Source organism: Tiliqua scincoides, chromosome 13 (assembly GCF_035046505.1).
Source record: "Tiliqua scincoides isolate rTilSci1 chromosome 13, rTilSci1.hap2, whole genome shotgun sequence".
NCBI lineage: Eukaryota > Metazoa > Chordata > Lepidosauria > Squamata > Scincidae > Tiliqua > Tiliqua scincoides.
Window position 1 is genome coordinate 9048036 of NC_089833.1, and position 17372 is coordinate 9065407.

The window sequence follows — 17372 nt, forward strand, 5'->3', positions numbered from 1 at the left end:
TCTGTGCGCAATGGATTTTATTATATTGATTTGGGGTATGGAAGAGCAAACCAGATGGATGGACTTGCTTAAACAGCAGTCCAATTGCTACATGCTGCTGGGAGAAGCTGCACCTGTTGCGTGCCTGCCTCAACACCTGTTGAGTGAGGCTGTTGAAAGGCTCAGGGAGCTGACACTAGGTCAGCCAATAAGAACAGCATTAGAAGGGGAAGCTGCACTTGTTGAGTGCCTGCCTGCAGTGAGGCTATTCAAAGGCACAGGGAGCTGCTACTAGAGCAGCCAATAAGGAGGGTGTCTCTGTGCTGGGGAAGCTGCACCTGGTGAGTGCCTGCCTGCAGTGAGGCTGTTAAAGGCTCAGGGAGCTGCCACTAGAGCAGCCAATAGCATCAAGAGGGGAAGCTGCACCTGTTGAGTGCCTGCCTGCAGTGCAGCTGCTAAAGGCTCAGAATGCAGCTGGTCCCAAGAGATGCACATGCTCTAAACCCCGCCCCTTTGCAGGGCTCCTCTGGCTGTGACCTTCTCAAGATGGCGGCGGCGCTGGGCAAAGAGGCGGCGCTGTGTGGCCGCTCACGTGACCTGCGAGCAGCTGCTCCGCCCGGCTGCTGAGCGCGTTGCTGTCATGTGACCCTGGGCAGCAGGGAGCCTGGCTGGGAGTGAGCAGGGCAGGAAGTGGGACTTCTCCGGAGTGGGGGAGCCGCCTGGGGCTGTGGGCAGCCTGCAGCAGAAGGTGTGTGGTTAATGATCGTAATTAATTATGCACATGTGGGTGGGGTGGGAGTGCAGGGGTGGGGTGTCCTTTGGTCTCCCACTCAACACCAGAGCCAGGGGACACCCACTCGAGTGTCTGTGGAACTCCTTGCCACTGGGTGTGGTGAAAGGTAGGGTGGAGAGAGGGAGGCTCTTTGCCCCCTCACACAACACCAGAACCGAGGGACACCCATTCTGATTGAGTGCCTGTGGAACTCCTTGCCACAGGATATGGTGATAGAGTGAAGAGGGGGAGGCTCTTTTCCCTCTGATACAACACCAGAACCAGGGGAAACCCACTCTGATTCAGTGTCTTTGGAACCCCTTGCCACAGGGTATGGTGATAGATAGAGTGAGGTTAAGAAGATAGAGTAAGAAGCTGACAGAACATACCAAGATCCAGGTCTACAGAGCTTGCGTCCTGAGTACACTTCTGTACTGCAGCAAGGCATGGACTCTCCGCTCACAACAGGAGAGGAAACTGAATGCTTTCCACATGCGCTGCCTCCAGCGCATTCTCAGCATCACCTGGCAGGACAAAGTTCCTAACAACGCAGTCCTGGAACGTGCTGGAATCCCTAGCATGTGTGCACTGCTGAAACAGAGACACCTGTGTTGGCTCGGTCATGTCGTGAGAATGGATGATGGCCGGATCCCAAAGGATCTCCTCTATGGAGAACTCGTGCAAGGAAAGCGCCCTACAGGTAGACCACAGCTGCAATACAAGGACATCTGCAAGAGGGATCTGAAGGCCTTAAGAGTGGACCTCAACAAGTGGGAAACCCTGGCCTCTGAGCGGCCCGCTTGGAGGCAGGCTGTGCAGCATGGCCTCTCCCAGTTTGAAGAGACACTTGGCCAACAGTCTGAGGCAAAGAGGCAAAGAAGGAAGGCCCATAGCCAGGGAGACAGACCAGGGACAGACTGCACTTGCTCCCGGTGTGGAAGGGATTGTCACTCCTGGATTGGCCTTTTCAGCCACACTAGACGCTGTTCCAGAACCACCTTTCAGAGAGCGATACCAGAGTCTTTCGAGTCTGAAGGTTGCCAATACAATAAGAGAGAGGCTCTTTTCCCTCCTACACCAGAACCAGGCAACATGCACTCAAATTGAGTGTTGGGAGAGTCACAAGAAAATACTTAGGGTATTCTAGGTGTCCTAATGGCCCATAAACTGAATGTGCACCAGCAGTGTGATGTGGCTGCAAAAAAAGCTAATGCAGTGATCTGCTGCATTGTCAGGGAAGTCCATATTACAAGTAATAGTACAGTTCGTACTATTAGTACTTTGTACAGTTTTGGCACTGCAGTTTAATGAAGAAGGATGTTGATAAGCTGGAGCAGGTGTGGAGTAGGGCTGCTAAGGTTTCGAAGGGTCTGGAAACCAAAACTTATGGTTAAAGGAGCTTGGTATGTTTAGCGCAAAGTAGAAAAGAGTAAGGGGAGATATGATAACCACCTTCAGCACCTGAAAGGCTGTCCCATGGAAGAAGGAGGGTGCCTGTTCTTTATGACTCCCAAGGGCAGGACTAGAAGTGAAGAGTTGAAACGCCAGGGGAGTAGTATAGGCTGGGCATGAGGAAGAATTTCACAACTGTAAAAGTTGTCCTGCATTGGAACAATCTGCCTTGTGTAGTTGTGGGCACTCCCCTGTTCAGGCACAGGCCGGCAGCTTCTCCAGGTCAAACTGGGAAAGACTCTGGTCCTGGACAGCTGCTGCCAGTCATTGTCTGATCATACTGAGCTAGATGAAACAAGGATCTGACTCAGAAGAAGGCAGTGGCCTGTATTCATATGAGCCCCTCTATTGTGTCTCCTTTGACCTGGAGTGGGAGTTTTATTTCCCTGGATCTCCTGAGTTGCATTTCATTTGGCCTCTTAGGTAGTTTCCTTGCCTCTTATCTCTCTTCTGTCCCACACAGGTTCATCCCCTTAATGTCTGGATCATGCCGTCTGATAAATCTGTCTCGGATGCTCCGGTCTTGCAGTTTACCAACGGTTGGATTTTAAGGGATCACAAACTGCAACGGTGAGGAGGCAGGGCTGTTGCTTTTCTTCCAGGTCCCTGTGATGGCCTAGATGTATGGCCTAGCACCAGGTGACTATAGCAGTAGTAGTGATTGCACGATAGCCCTCACAAAGATGCCTTTCTAGTTACTGCTTGATTTGCTAGGTTGTAACACCTCCCTGTGAGTAGATCTATTAATAGCCAAACTGCTCATTGCATTTCTTGTCCCTTATAGTTTCTGTCCTGCTTTACAAAGGCTTGGAGAGACAATGCAGAAGTCATAGTTAAAACACAAGAAATTTATTTTTTTCCCTTTATACACCACCCTTCCTCCAAGGAGCTTCCTTCCCTCCTTTTGTCTTTGCAACAACCCTGTGAGATAGATTAGGCTGAGATATAGTGACTGACCCAAGGTCACACAGGAAACTTGTGAGTGAGTGAACCTGGATCTTCCAGGTCTAACTACACCGCCCCCTGGCACATCAAATTGTAATGAGGTATTGGTTCTGCAGTGTAGAGGTGTAAAATTTTGGGGAACTTTGAAATGGGCCAGAAAGCTTCTAATTTGGAAGTATGAAAATTTTGGGCAAAACTGAAATGTATGCAATATTATCATATTTTTATTATTGTTGTTGTTGTTAATAAATAATAATAATAGTATATACAGCTTTTCAACAAAAAGTTCATATTTACATTTACTGTCATTTACTGTCTTAAGGCTATAAGATGCACGATTGGAACAAAAATTTTATTTGCTATTTCTATGAAATGTAGAAATATCTATGAAATCGACATTTAAAGACCTTGGTTTTATTCAGACAATAATTAGAGGTGTATCTGATATCGGCAATGAAGAAACAAGCTACTGCAGCCAGAGATATCTAAGGCTGTAACCCAGTGGTTTTCAGATTGGGGTGTTGCAACGCTCCAGCCTGAGGGCCCTGGTCTCTGCCCCTTAAGGAGCAGAGGCAGGGAGGAGGCAGCAACAAGATCTCCAGGACTGCATCCCTAGGGAGGCTGCAGAGGCTTGGCTGGACTTACCAGAGCCTCCTGGGTGGTGCGGGGAGCGCACGACCTTCTGCAGGGCTCCCAGAAGCTTAAGAAGTGAAAGCGAAGCGAGGTGGGGCGCGATCACTCCGCTTTCACTTTTGAAGACCTGGGGAGCCCTGCAGTTGCTTGCGCAGGCTCCCTGCACCCCCAGGAGGCTGCAAGAAGCTCTGGTAAATCCAGCCAAGCCCCTACAGCCGCCTTAGCGACCTGATCCTGAGGATCACGTCACTGCCTCCCCCCCGCCCCTGCAAGGATTTACAGGCTCTCAAACTTTCCCTGAGAGTTTGAGAACCACTGCTGTAACTCTATTCCTGCTTACCTGAGAGAAAGCCCCATTGAACTTAGTGTGTTACTTCTGAATTGACATGTGTAGCCTTGACAGTAGAGATCATAGCAGCTGTCAGTCAACGTGTTACTAATTTTGTTCTGTCATTCAGAACCAAGTTGTTCCATTTTGGGATTGAAGGGGAGCAGGTATCCAGTCACCATTTTAATTTCCTACCTGATACTCATCCAGGAACCCCTTAATTTTTTGACATGACCAAAATACACACAGCAGGGCTGCATTTGAATTGCAGCATCTCCAGTAGTTAGTCTCTGATAGGTTCTGAATTCCTTTTGACTGCAGGATTAGGTGTCATAGATTATTGTAACCTAAGTGTCTTTAAAAGAAAATTCCATGCCTTTATCAAATGGCTTCCAACTCCCTGGGATAAAAGTAGGATCTGTCTCCATCCTTCAGTACCAAGCACTATCCATTTATCTGGATATTGAATTCAACAACCATACAACAAAAACAAACACATCAGTGTTTCTAGGCTGCACTTAGAGCCGGCTAAGGCCTGCATGACCCCGTTGTTTCTCTTTCAGAGAGGACCTGTGGGTGAGAGATGGGAAGATCCTAAACCCAGAGAAGCTGTTCTTCGATGAGAAGAAATCGGCAGATGTCCAACTGGACTGCAAGGGCAGCATCATTGCACCTGGTTTCATTGATGTTCAGATCAATGGTAAGGCATTGTGAAGGCCTGTGAAATGGGTACAAAACAGTGGGGGTTGAACAGTTCAACAAGACGACTGCCAAGCCCTTTGGCAGTTCAGAAGTTGAAAAACAGGCGGTGACTAGAATGGAATGTTGAACTTTCAACAGAAATTTTTGAAGTGTTTTTGTACAAGATGATGTTGGCTATTCAAGGTGAGTCAGAGCTTCAGTTCCTGGGGAAAGAGGGATAGAAAGACAGATAAAGAGGTGGCATGGGATAGAAGAGGGATAGAAAGACAGAGAAAGAGCCCCCCAAGGCAGAATCTGTGCATTTAAAAACTTTCACAAAAGCGTGATGGCGAAAATGTGCAGAAGTCTTGGGTGAAGAAGTCAAGGGCACAATCCTATCCTGAGCCAAGAGGCTTGCGCTGTACCCAGCGCAGGATAGGGGTCATAAGAAGCTCAGCCAGAGGCAAGGGGAAACATTTCCCCTTACCACTGGGTAAGGGCTGATGGCCCCATGGGTATCCTCGGACTTGCTCGAAGAGAGTGGAGCAGCTTGAAGCTGCACCATTCTCCCCGGGAACAGAGGTTGGGATCCGGCATAATTGCCGGATCCCAACTCTGCCTCCTGCTCCCCACCTGCCTGCCCCGGGGCCACCCACTGCCTGCCCTCCCCCGCCCAGGAACACCTCCCTCCCGCCTCCCCCCCACCTACCTTTTCTCCTTGCGTCAGCCCAGTCGGGCCGACGCAACCCACATGGAGGAAGCTGGCGATGAGGCCTGCGACAGCCTCCACAGGCCGGCACTTCTCTGAGCGCTGGCCTGGCTTCCTCCTGAGGCGGCGCAAACTTGCCTTACAGCACATGTGCGACCCTGCTGGGCTGGCACAAGGGACTTGCGCCAGCCCAAGTCAAGGGTTGGATTGCGCTCACAGTCACATAATACCTGGAGCTGTCTAATGAGTCAAGTCATTGATCTACTTAGCTTACTCTACACTGGCTGGCAGTAGCTCTCCAGAGTTTCGGTCTTTCCTAGCGCTACTGGGACATGCTGGTTGGAACTGAACCTGCTATTTCTGCATTCAAACCATGCAGAATGTAGTAGTAGTAGTAGTAGTAGTAGTATACTACTAGTAGCAGCAGTAGGTAGTTGTATAATTCTACTACGGAATTACAGCCCCTCTTCAATTAAGCTCAACCAGAAATCCTTCATAATGTATGATGGTGGCCGCAAATTTGATTTTCCCCTGCCTTTTTTCTTTTTACGTGACATCAGGCATTTCATGGGAAGTCCATAATCTACCTCATTCTTCGTTCTGTTCCTTGTACACATGGCTCCACCACAATAAATAGAGAAGGACTTGCCTACTTTTCTGAACAAAATGGATTGCTGCTGGGGTTGGAAAGGGGGAAATGTCCTTCCATTCAAAAGCAAATGTGCTTGGTTATGTGTTTTGGCTCCCAGTGTTAAGTAACACAGGCTGAAAGGGAGTTAGGGCCCAATCCTATCCAATTTTCCAGGGCCGGTGCAGCGGTGCCAATAGGGCATGTGCTGCATCCTTTGGTGGGAAGATGCAGAAGCCTCCTCAGGGTAAGGGAACATTTGCATTGCGGCTGCACCAGTGCTGGAAAGTTGGATGGGATTGGGCCCTTGATCTTTTGTATCTGTTTTTGTATCTTGGTTTAGGTGGTTTTGGAGTGGATTTTTCCCTGGCAGCAGATGATGTAGGAGCAGGAATCTCATTGGTTGCCCAGAAGATACTCTCCCATGGAGTGACCTCTTTCTGCCCAACTCTAGTGACCTCCCCACCCTCTGTATACCGCAAGGTGAGGAGGCGATGAAACAGCCCTTGCTTATTACATTGTTGAAGTCTCATGAGCTTGACTGCCATTAGTATTGGGGGTAGGTTTGCTTAACCCCAACAACCACCCAAACATGGTAGCCCTCCAGATGCTCCATAAACCTACTGCGTTTTGCTTTACTATCCCAGCAGGCAGCAAAAAGTCAGGCCGCAATCTCAAACTGGCAGCTGCAGTGTTTGACTGGTGGGCTGTCTCTGGTGTGATGGGTCACAAAGGTACAATCCTGGATTAGCTTCTGTCATTTGAATAGCATAATAAGAATGATGCTTTTATCCTGCCTGGCCCACAAGATGCTCAGAGTGGTATATGTGGTTTAGCCTTCTCCAAAGGGGAGAGAATAAGCACCTGGACTCTGAACTGAAATTGCTGGAGCTAACCTTTGGATTCTTGATAGGGCAGCATTGCCAGAGATCAAACGGGCAGCTTGCATAACAAAATGGGTCTGTTCCAACAGACTGTGGTGTGGGTGACTGGCACCACGATCCTATACACAGAATAGATATGCACAGGTTTGCACTGTAAATGGGTGAAGGGATAAGAAAGAAGTTAGGCCCAGAAGAGGGAGGTCTATTTTGAAATAACCTTCCATCTATTTATTACTCTCGTTTATTTCTTGCCTTCTTACAAATAGGATTATATCCCAAGTGGCCAACTGCTCTAAGCAATGTAACAGAAATTGCATGTAGTTATTATGATCTAGAGCAGAAACCAATACAGACGGCTCATCGATGAGGCCTGCTGAGATAGTTGCCTCAGGGAGCAGATTGGCAGAAGGCCTCCCTCTTTCATCCATCCACTCACTTTCACGGCTCCTCCTCTTACTCCCTAGACCAGAAAAAAACAAGGGGGATGGAAGTGTGAAGGAAAGGAGAGCAATAGGCTAGAGTGGACACATCCAGAGACCTCTCCCTGGGGTCCAATTTAAGAGCCTGTCTAATTTTGTATGCTAACTGGAGCTGGATCTTGGGACCAAAGTTAATCCTTTGGATAAGATGGTGGTTTGTGTGTCCACAGTCAACAAACAAGTTTGACCATGAGGCAATGTTGACAGTTCGGCCAGTGAAGGGTTGGACTTGATCCTGAGTTGAAATTTCATTTTCACTGCGCCTTTGTTCAGTGGTTTCGGTCAAGCCACACATCCCACTTGCCAAATGGGAATTACACTGGCCTACCCCACAGCACTATTGAAACATTACTCGTTGAGTAACACAGGGCCTTGCATGCTTGGAAGTGTTGCAGAAATTAATAGGGACATTTCCAATGACTGCTCCCTACCAGGTTCTGCCTCAAATCCACATTAATAATGGAGGACCTCATGGAGCTGGTATCCTTGGTGAGTAAGACTTTGGCCTTTTGGCCTTTCTGTTGCCCTTTCCTTGGCCAACCCTTGGCACTTCCAGTCGCAGCTGTTGGAGGGCAGACCTCTTGTACTAGCTCCACCATAGTTCCAGCCACAGCTATGGGAGGGCGGACTTCTCTCTTGCCCGTTCCTTTACTACAGTGGTTACCAACTTTTAGGTGCCCGAGGGCCACCAAAGCAAACATTGGAATTGTTGAGGACCACATGCGACTCCTTCCATCCCTACCACACACAAAAATGCAATTCAGTTTGGTAGCCCATGGGGGAGCGCTTTGTGAGAGTGGAAATGCCAGCTGTGGAGGCAGACATTTTCCTCCCTCGCAATGGTCCATGGGAAAGCATCTCGCAGAGTGAGTACTCCTCCACAGACTACCAGAAAGGGTAGAGAATGGACCCTCCCACAGCTGGCACTTCAGGAAGCGCTGCACCATCGGAGAACGGACTGCCTACATCCACAGCGAACACTTCAGTGGTCCATGGGGAAGCGCTCACTTGTCAAGACACTGGATGTGATCAAAAGTGATCATCTTTTGTTTCCTGAGACCTTCCAGACTACTTCTCAGGGTCTCACGGACCACCTGTGGTCCCCGGACCACAGTTTGGGAACCACTGCTTTACTAGCTCTACCATAGTCAGAGAGGGTGGTTGGCAACCTTCAGTCTCGAAAGACTACGGTATAAGCCTACAGCATCCGGTATTCCCAGGCGGTCTCCCATCCAAGTTCTAACCAGGCCTGACCCTGCTTAGCTTCCGAGATCAGCCAAGATCGGGCATGTGTAGACCTTTCTGATGCCTGTGGCTTAGCCAGCTCTACTTGCAGTTCCAGTCACAGCCACAGGAGGGCAGAGTTGCCTGTTCCTTTTACTAGCCACCCCAGCATGGATCTCTTCCACTGGCTGATGCTGTGTGTGTGTGTTAATAATTTGTGATCCCTTTGAGGATAGAGAAGCATTTATTTAGCTATCTCAGCTGCTTTGTTAACAGCAGCAGCCCTCAGTATTTTGCAAGGGATTGAACCTGCGGCCTTCCGCAGGGCTCTCCCACCGGTGGTGGTGACAGCAGAGGGCAATGATATTCTCCTACAACATGAGCGTTCTCTCCTTCCTTCCACATTGCTGCAGGAGTTCACTTGGAAGGCCCGTTCATCAGCAAGGAGAAAAGGGGGGCTCACCCTGAGAACTTCCTCCGCACCTATGAAAAGGGGGCGTTCCAGGAAGTGCAGGCCACCTACGGGTGCCTAGACTGCGTCCGCATCATCACGTTGGCACCTGAAATGAAGAGGAGTGGGGAGGTGATCCGGGAGCTCACCAAGCAGGGCATCTGTGTGTCACTAGGTAAAGGTTTCCTTGACCCTTGAACATGGAAGGAGTGAGATTTGGGGCCCCTAGGAGCGGTGGACATGCGAACCACCTTTTGAAATCGCATCAGAGTGTTAACATGCCATTTTTGGCCTGAAGATACTTCAAATAAAACTTTGAAATTTATGTAAACCTTTCTGAGTTTACAAAGAGCTTCATGTGACTGTATTGATGTCGTCCTCACAACAACCCTGTAAGATAGTGAAGCAATAGATCATAGAAAGCCACTTTAAACAGTCAGGCCGTTGGTCCATAAAGGTTAGTATTGTCAACACAGGCTGTCAGTGGCTGTCTAGAGAGGCCTTTTTCTCTGCTGTTCCTGGAGACTGAATCTGGGAAGCAGAGCAAAGTATTATTTTCCCCACGCTGCAGCTGAAGCTGAGACTGAGCAGCTTGGCATGCATAAGAGAGGAACTGGCAGGGCCTATTTCTATCCACATTGCAAGAGGCGTGGGTTGAAAAGCTTGTTCTCTTTCTCCACTCAGGAGGAATCTGCTGAGGTGTGGTGATGGGTGGGTGAGGCCCTTGCAGTTGGGAGTCAGGTGGAAGGTTGGTCTGGGGGCTGAATTATCCCCCCCCCCCACTCCAGGTTGCTAGAGCCTGCTGTATTCTTACCCACTGATACCTTCTACAAATAATCTCCCAGCTCTGAGAAGGAGCATTTGACACCTTCATGTCTCTAGTCCTCTGTGTTTCTCCAGGTCACTCCATAGCCAACCTGTCTCAGGCTGAAGAAGCTGTTCGGCACGGAGCCACCTTCATCACTCATCTCTTCAACGCCATGTTACCTGTAAGTAGGATGGAGGCAGAGTCCTTGCCAGCACCCTGGGAATCTCCACTCTCCAGCAGAAAAGCAACAAGCCAAGTTCCTAGCCCTCATGGTTACTACAGTCAAACTGTGTGTGGATAGTGCTTTGTGAATTATCAGAAGCTGGGGAGAGCCAGCACCACTGGTAGCACATTGGAGGTGTGGACAGGCCCGCCTTATTTGGCTGACCAAAATAAGGAAACCCTTGAAAATGTATGCAAAATCTAGGCTGACTTGATGCAGAATTAGCTTCATAGTGCAGGCTGTTCAAAAGCTTTAAGGTGTCCCTCATCTTAGAGTGGGGGGTGGAGGACAGATTGGTAAAAATCTGCAGGGCTGCAGAATGCAAAGGGAAAAAAAACCTTGCAGGTTCCAAGACCTTCTGCCTGCCAATTTCTCTTCTTTCCATCTGGATTGGCACAGGGGCTGTGGATCAGGACTCACCCTCTCTCCCCCCTTTCCCCCTTCATGCAGTTCCACCATCGAGATCCAGGGATCGTGGGGCTTCTCACAAGTGACCAGATTCCTCCAGGTCGGCAGGTGTTCTACGGCATGATATCAGACGGGATCCACACGAATCCTGCCGCTCTGCGGATTGCACACCGGGCCCACCCTAAAGGTGCGTGTCGCCATTCGGCAGGGAGTACCAAGTGGTGGGCAAGGACTGCATCCCCCCTGGGTGGGTCCTTTGCAAAGCTTTATGGAGAACCTTGGGAAGCTGCTGCCTCCTGAGTCTGCTCCGTCTGACTCAGCCCCGCCCAGCAACAGCTCTCCAGGTTCCACAGAGGTTTTTCCCAGACTGGCCTGGAGCTGCCAGAGATTGAACCTGGGACCTCCTGCATACAAAAAACAGATCCAAAGGCAGCCTCCGTCCTGCTTCTCAGCTGCCTTTCTGCTTGAACTGCTTTCCTTGGATAAACATGGAGGACAGAACTTGCCCATCACACAAACCAGAGTGGCATCGATTAACAGGCGCCAACTGTATGTCTCTCTAGGGCTGGTCTTGGTGACAGACGCCATTCCAGCAATGGGGCTCCCCCCAGGTCGGCACACATTGGGCCAGCAGGTGATTGAGGTAGATGGACTGAACAGCTACATTGCAGGTGAGTGCCCCGTGACCCAGCTCTGGAGGAGGGAGTCCTGGGAAGCTCTCTGATTCCCAGAGCCAGGCTTTAATCTACAAAACCAGAGCAGGTGGGCTGGCTTTGACCGATGGAGCCCTGGACCTATTAGATACATGAAGCTGCTGGATTACTTGAAACCACTATACAAAGGTAGATTTATTTATGTGTATTTTTTTCAGTACTCGGGTGTAGACATGGCAACACACATCCCAGGGCTGTGTGTTTGCTGTGTCTTCACCTGAGTGCTGAAAAAGCACATAATGTGATATTAGCTACAGAATTCACACTCCTGGCAACTTTGGCTTTCCCCCCCCCAGCAAAGTTTCTAGTCCTCATGGCTTCAAGGCCATGCTTGCAAATGTGTGGTGGTGCCCAGCGATTGCTCAGAAACCAGGAAGGATGAGGTTTCAGCATCCTGTTTTGCTCCTTGCCCCATTAAAACAGGGTCTTTCCCAGCGCTATCTGGAGAGTCTGGGGATTGAACCTGAGGCTGCATTCAAAGGATGGGCCTTGCCCCTGAGCTGCAGCCCCTTCCTTTGTGATCCGGGTGGCAGCCTGTGCTCAAAATCTAGCTTTTAGCATTCAAGACATAGCTGTGTTTCTCATTCAACATCCTATACATCAAAAATGCTGAGAAACCCCAGTTACCTCCTCTGATGGTTTACAGCAGCGGTGCCCAAACGCCAGCCCTGGGGCCACTTGCAGCCCTCAAGACCTCTCTATGCGGCCCTCAGGGAGCCCCTGAGCCTCTGGCCCTCCAGAGATTTGTTGGAGCCCACACTGGCCCGACGCAACTGCTCTCAGCGTGAGGGCAACTGTTTGGCCTCTCAAGTGAGCTGTGGGATGAGGGCTCCCTCCACTGCTTGTTGTTTCACGTCTGGGATGCAGTAGTGGCAGCAAAGGAAAGGCCAGCCTTGCTTTGTGCCAGGCCTTTTACAGGCCTTGAGCTATTGCAAGACCTTCATTCATTCATATAAGTTCATCTTTAATATATTCATTTATGTAAATTTATTCAAATTTGAAATGTAAATTAATTCCCCCCAACACAGTGTTAGAGAGATGATGTGGCCTTCCTGCCAAACACTTTGGTCACCCCTGGTTTATAGGAATGTTTCCCACCCCACCCCCCAATTATAGACATCTTTCTGTCTAACTTCCACTTTGCAGGGACCAAAACACTGAGTGGCAGCGTAGCAACCATGGAGACCTGTGTCCGGCACTTTAGGGACACTACAGGTAAGCCGGCTGCATGTAGACGTTGAAGCCTAGGAAATCTCAGCCAAAATGGGGATCACATATCACACAAACGGGATGAGTGAATTCTGCAATCATCGTGACACTGTGTTCCTAAAATTGTCAAGGCACACTATTTTGACAGTTGACAAGGCACGCTGTACTGCCAGCAGGGGGCTCGCATCCCCCAGTGGCCCTACTAATAAATGACCCTCCCCCAAACTCCCACGGCACACCTGCAGACCATTCGCGGCCCACCAGTGTGCCATAAGAACATAAGAACAGCCCCACTGGATCAGGCCATAGGCCCATCTAGTCCAGCTTCCTGTATCTCACAGCAGCCCACCAAATGCCCCAGGGAGCACACCAGATAACAAGAGACCTCATCCTGGTGCCCTCCCCTGCATCTGGCCTTCTGACATAGCCCATTTCTAAAATCAGGAGGTTGCGCATACGCATCATGGCTTGTACCCCATAATGGATTTTTCCTCCAGAAACTTGTCCAATCCCCTTTTAAAGGCGTCTAGGCTAGACGCCAGCACCACATCCTGTGGCAAGGAGTTCCACAGACCGACCACACACTGAGTAAAGAAATATTTTCTTTTGTCTGTCCTAACCCGCCCAACACTCAATTTTAGTGGATGTCCCCTGGTTCTGGTATTATGTGAGAGTGTAAAGAGCATCTCCCTATCCACTCTGTCCATCCCCTGCATAATTTTGTATGTGTCAATCATGTCCCCCTTCAGGCGTCTCTTTTCTAGGCTGAAGAGGCCCAAACGCCGTAGCCTTTCCTCATAAGGAAGGTGCCCCAGCCCCGCAATCACGGCACAGTGGTTGAAAATGGCTGCTCTAACAACAGCAACAACAGTATTTATATACTGCTTTTCAACAAAAAGTTCACAAAGTGGTTTACAGAGAAAATCAAATATCTAACGGCTCCCTGTCCCAAAAGGGCTCACAATCTAAAAAGATGCAACACCAGCAGACAGCCACTAGAAAAGACACTGCTGGGGTGAGGTGGGCCAGTTACTCTCCCCCTGCTAAATAAAAGAGGAGCAACCACTTGAAAAAGCGCCTCTTAGCCAGTTAGCAGGGGTTAACCACTACCTTTCTCCTTGCCATCTAGGGGAGAGAATGTTCTTGCCTAGAAGAGCATTCGGTCTTTTGAGCTCTCCTCTGCAAGTTCATGTTGGCACCTCGGTGATCCCTGGAAGCTTGACCCCCAAGGCATGAAATGGTTGAAAATCCTTTTCTGCAGAAGAACCTGTTCCCACCTCAACTGCCAATTAAAAGCTTTCTCTCTTGCAGGATGCTCGGTGGAGATGGCGCTGGAAGCTGCTTCTCTCCATCCTGCTCAGCTCTTGGAAATCGAGGACCAGAAGGGAACCTTGGATTATGACACCGATGCAGGTATTGGTGTGATGGGGACAATACCCTAAACCTTTTGCCAGCCTCCCCCATCCCTGAACCCTCCTGCATGTTCTGCTGTAAAAAGAGAACATAAGAACAGCCCCATTGGATCAGGCCAAACACCCATCTAGTCCGGCTTCCTGTATCTCACAGCGGCCCACCAAATGCCCCAGGGAGCACACCAGATAACAAGAGACCTCATCCTGGTGCCCTCCCTTGCATCTGGCATTCTGACATAACCCATTAGAGGCTGTAAAAAAGAGGATGTAAAACCCAAGCGTCTGGTGGCATCATAAAGGCTGACTATTTTATTTTCCCACAAGCCCCTTTTATCAGAGGCAGACAGTGAAATCTTTGGGATGCAGCCACAACACAATTCCATCGTACTTTACCTAATAACATAGAGTGTGGGAGTTCTGCTTATCCCATAGTCTGCTTGTACATAGTCTCAAATGTACATCTGCTTGTTTTGCATAAGATAATCTGTTACATATAATTGAGAAGAACTGTATAGAGTGTGGGAATTCTGCTCATCCCATAGTCTTGCTGCCAAGATCATCAGTTCTGGTGCACAGACCAAGCTGTGCTTGATGCTGCTGTGACCTCTGGAAGAAGCTAGTGCTTCAAAGAACGTATATAGATCTTAGACAAAATCTCTGGCCTGGTTGATGCTGTTTTTTTTTTCTTTCTGTGCAATCCAACAGGATATAAATAGGATTGCTAATTCAGAGGCATCCCCAAACCTGAGATTCAATAGGCACAGCCTGGTGACATCACATAGTTGGATTCTACTGAATGACACACACCCCCGGATTAAATCTGGTGCCACGTTGGTGCTGTGCTAAAGAAGCCCTGTAGAAAAAGGACGGGGAGGAAATGGGGAGGAGATCAATGAAAAATTGTAGTTCTTAAGAGGAATTTCCTGCTAGTAGAAAAAAGGACTTTTTCTAAGTGATATAATTTTAAAGGAATATTTTAAAATATTATTACTGATGCAAACTACTTCCTCTACACCAGGGGTGCCCAAATCCTGGCCCTGGGGCCACTTGCGGCCCTCGAGGCCCCTCAATGCGGCCCTTAGGGTGCCCCCAGTCTCCAATGAGCCTCTGGCCCTCTGGAGATTTGTTGGAGCCCACACTGGCCTTACGCAAGTGATCTCAGCGTGAGGGCGACTGACCTCTCACATGAGCTATGGGATGAGGGCTACCACCACTGCTTGCTGTTTCATGTCTGTGATGCAGCAGCAGCAGTAAAGGAAAGGCCAGCCTTGCTTTGTGCAAGGCCTGTTATAGGCCTTGAGCTATTGCAAGACCTTCATTTATTCATATAAGTTCATCTTTAATATATTCATTTATGTAAACTTATGTAAATTTATTCAAATTTTAACTGTACATTAATTCTTCCCCCCCAGCTGGCCCCTGACACAGTGTCAGAGAGATGATGTGGCCCTCCTCCTGCCAAAAACTTTGGACACCCCTGCTCTACACCACTCCACTGCCTCCTCTGCTTTAATGGGTCAAGGTGGGGTGGCATCCCATCAATGCACACTCGATTTTGAATAAAGGGGAGGAGACAGTGGCAACAGAGGTGGTCCTCAGGCTCTCCTAAACCAGGATCTAGCTGTAGAGTCTGGGATGGCCCTCAGAAACCTGAGGTCCAGCAACCCTGGCCAGTACTTGGCCTCTGCTCCTACCAAACGTTAAAGAGGCCCTAGTAGAGTGTGTGTGTTCTAATACCGTGTCTTCCACATCTTCCTGCTCCCCATAGATTTCCTGCTGCTGGATGACAGCCTCCAGGTCAGAGCCACCTACATTGCAGGCCAGCAAGTCTGGAGGCGCGAAGCCTTCGTCATCTGAACCAAGAGCCGCATCTGGGATGAGCAGTGCTCCAGCCCACTAGGCCAACGTGGGTTCTAGCCAAGCTGCAGTGGTCTCCTTCCGAAGACAGCTCAGCTTGGTCTTCCTTGCACTCCAGCAGTTCTCTTTGAGGAGTCATGTTCAAGCAAAACAGGGCCAGACGCTGCAGCTCTGGCTTCTGGTCTCTTCAAGGTGTGACCTCCAGGAAGCCTTATCTTTCAAGGGGCTTTAGCGGGACTGTCCATTTCTGTGCTTTGGTAGCAATAACTGTCCCACGTGGCTGTCCCTCAAATGCTGCCTCTGGGTCCTTCCTGCAGAAAAAGGAGGCAAACACTCCTTTACTGGGTGAATGCAAAGCCCTGGGGCAGTTATGCACCCAACACAATGAAATGCACAAAACTGCAGCCATAGAGAGCTCATGCCTTTGTCCTCCCACAGTGCCTCTCTGTTGGCCTCACACTGTAATGGCACCTTCTGGATTCTGACCTGCCTTTTCTGATTAAAACCAACTGGGGCATGGATGTATCTGGTTTTACTTCCAGGGTGAGCAGCCTCTGCATGCACTTCTTCCCCTGTGCAGGCTGTGCCTTACGTGACACTGTTCTCCCGCCTCTTTGCTGCGTCTAGTCTTACTCTGGGGAACTCCTCATTGAGCCAAAATATCGAGGGGTCCCAAAAGTACCCCTTCTCTTGCACCCTCTGCCTGTATCTGCAGTGTTCTGTTAAAGATGGGTTGGGTGAGTCCTATTCTGGGATGCAGTCCTATATGTACTTTCCTGGGAGCAAGCTCCATTGAATGCAAATGGTTGTGACTTCTGCTTAAGACGTACATAGATTACACTGTTGAACAGCCTGTTTAAAAAAAAATGCAACTAAATGCACCGCATTTTATTCGAATAAATAATGCAAAAATATACATCTGCTTGTTTTGCATAAGATGATCTGTTACATAAAATTGAGAAGAATTATATAGTGTGGGAGTTCTGCTTATCAACATAAGAACAGCCCCACTGGGTCAGGCCATAGGCCCATCTAGTCCAGCTGCCTGTATCTCACAGCGGCCCACCAGATGCCCCAAGGAGCACACCAGACAACAAGAAGACCTGCAAGGCTTCCTGGGAATTGTAGTTAAGAACATAAGAACAGCCCCACTGGATCAGGCCATAGGCCCATCTAGTCCAGCTTCCTGTATCCCACAGCGGCCCACCAAATGCCCCAAGGAGCACACCAGATAACAAGAGACCTCATCCTGGTGCCCTCCCTTGCATCTGGCCTTTTGACATAGCCCGTTTCTAAAATCAGGAGGTTGCACATACACATCATGGCTTGTAACCCAGAATGGATTTTTCCTCCAGAAACTTGTCCAATCCCTTTTAAAGGCATCCAGGCCAGATGCCGTCACCACATCCTGTGGCAAGTAGTTCCACAGACCAACCACTGGCCATTCTGTTCACTCTCCCCCTCCCCAGCTTCTGTCACCTTCATTTCCCAAACCACTGGGGGAGTATGCCACGGGGGGTCCCGCACAGGACCCTTGCCCTAGGATCCCTGAATCCACCACTGCCTTTGTGTCTAAG

General features: G+C 49.4%; 1 protein-coding gene across 1 annotated transcript; it reads left to right on the forward strand.

Annotated features, from left to right (window-relative positions):
* The first annotated feature begins 637 nt into the window (after positions 1–637).
* On the forward strand, positions 638–16738 carry AMDHD2 (amidohydrolase domain containing 2). The gene is made up of 12 exons (XM_066640620.1): positions 638–727; positions 2667–2773; positions 4673–4809; positions 6471–6610; positions 7925–7979; positions 9128–9340; positions 10066–10154; positions 10647–10791; positions 11168–11275; positions 12464–12532; positions 13838–13939; positions 15707–16738. Exons 2-12 carry the CDS (start codon positions 2691–2693, stop codon positions 15793–15795), a joined length of 1230 nt encoding a protein of 409 aa, XP_066496717.1. The 5' UTR covers positions 638–727; positions 2667–2690; the 3' UTR covers positions 15796–16738.
* The last annotated feature ends 634 nt before the right edge of the window (positions 16739–17372 follow it).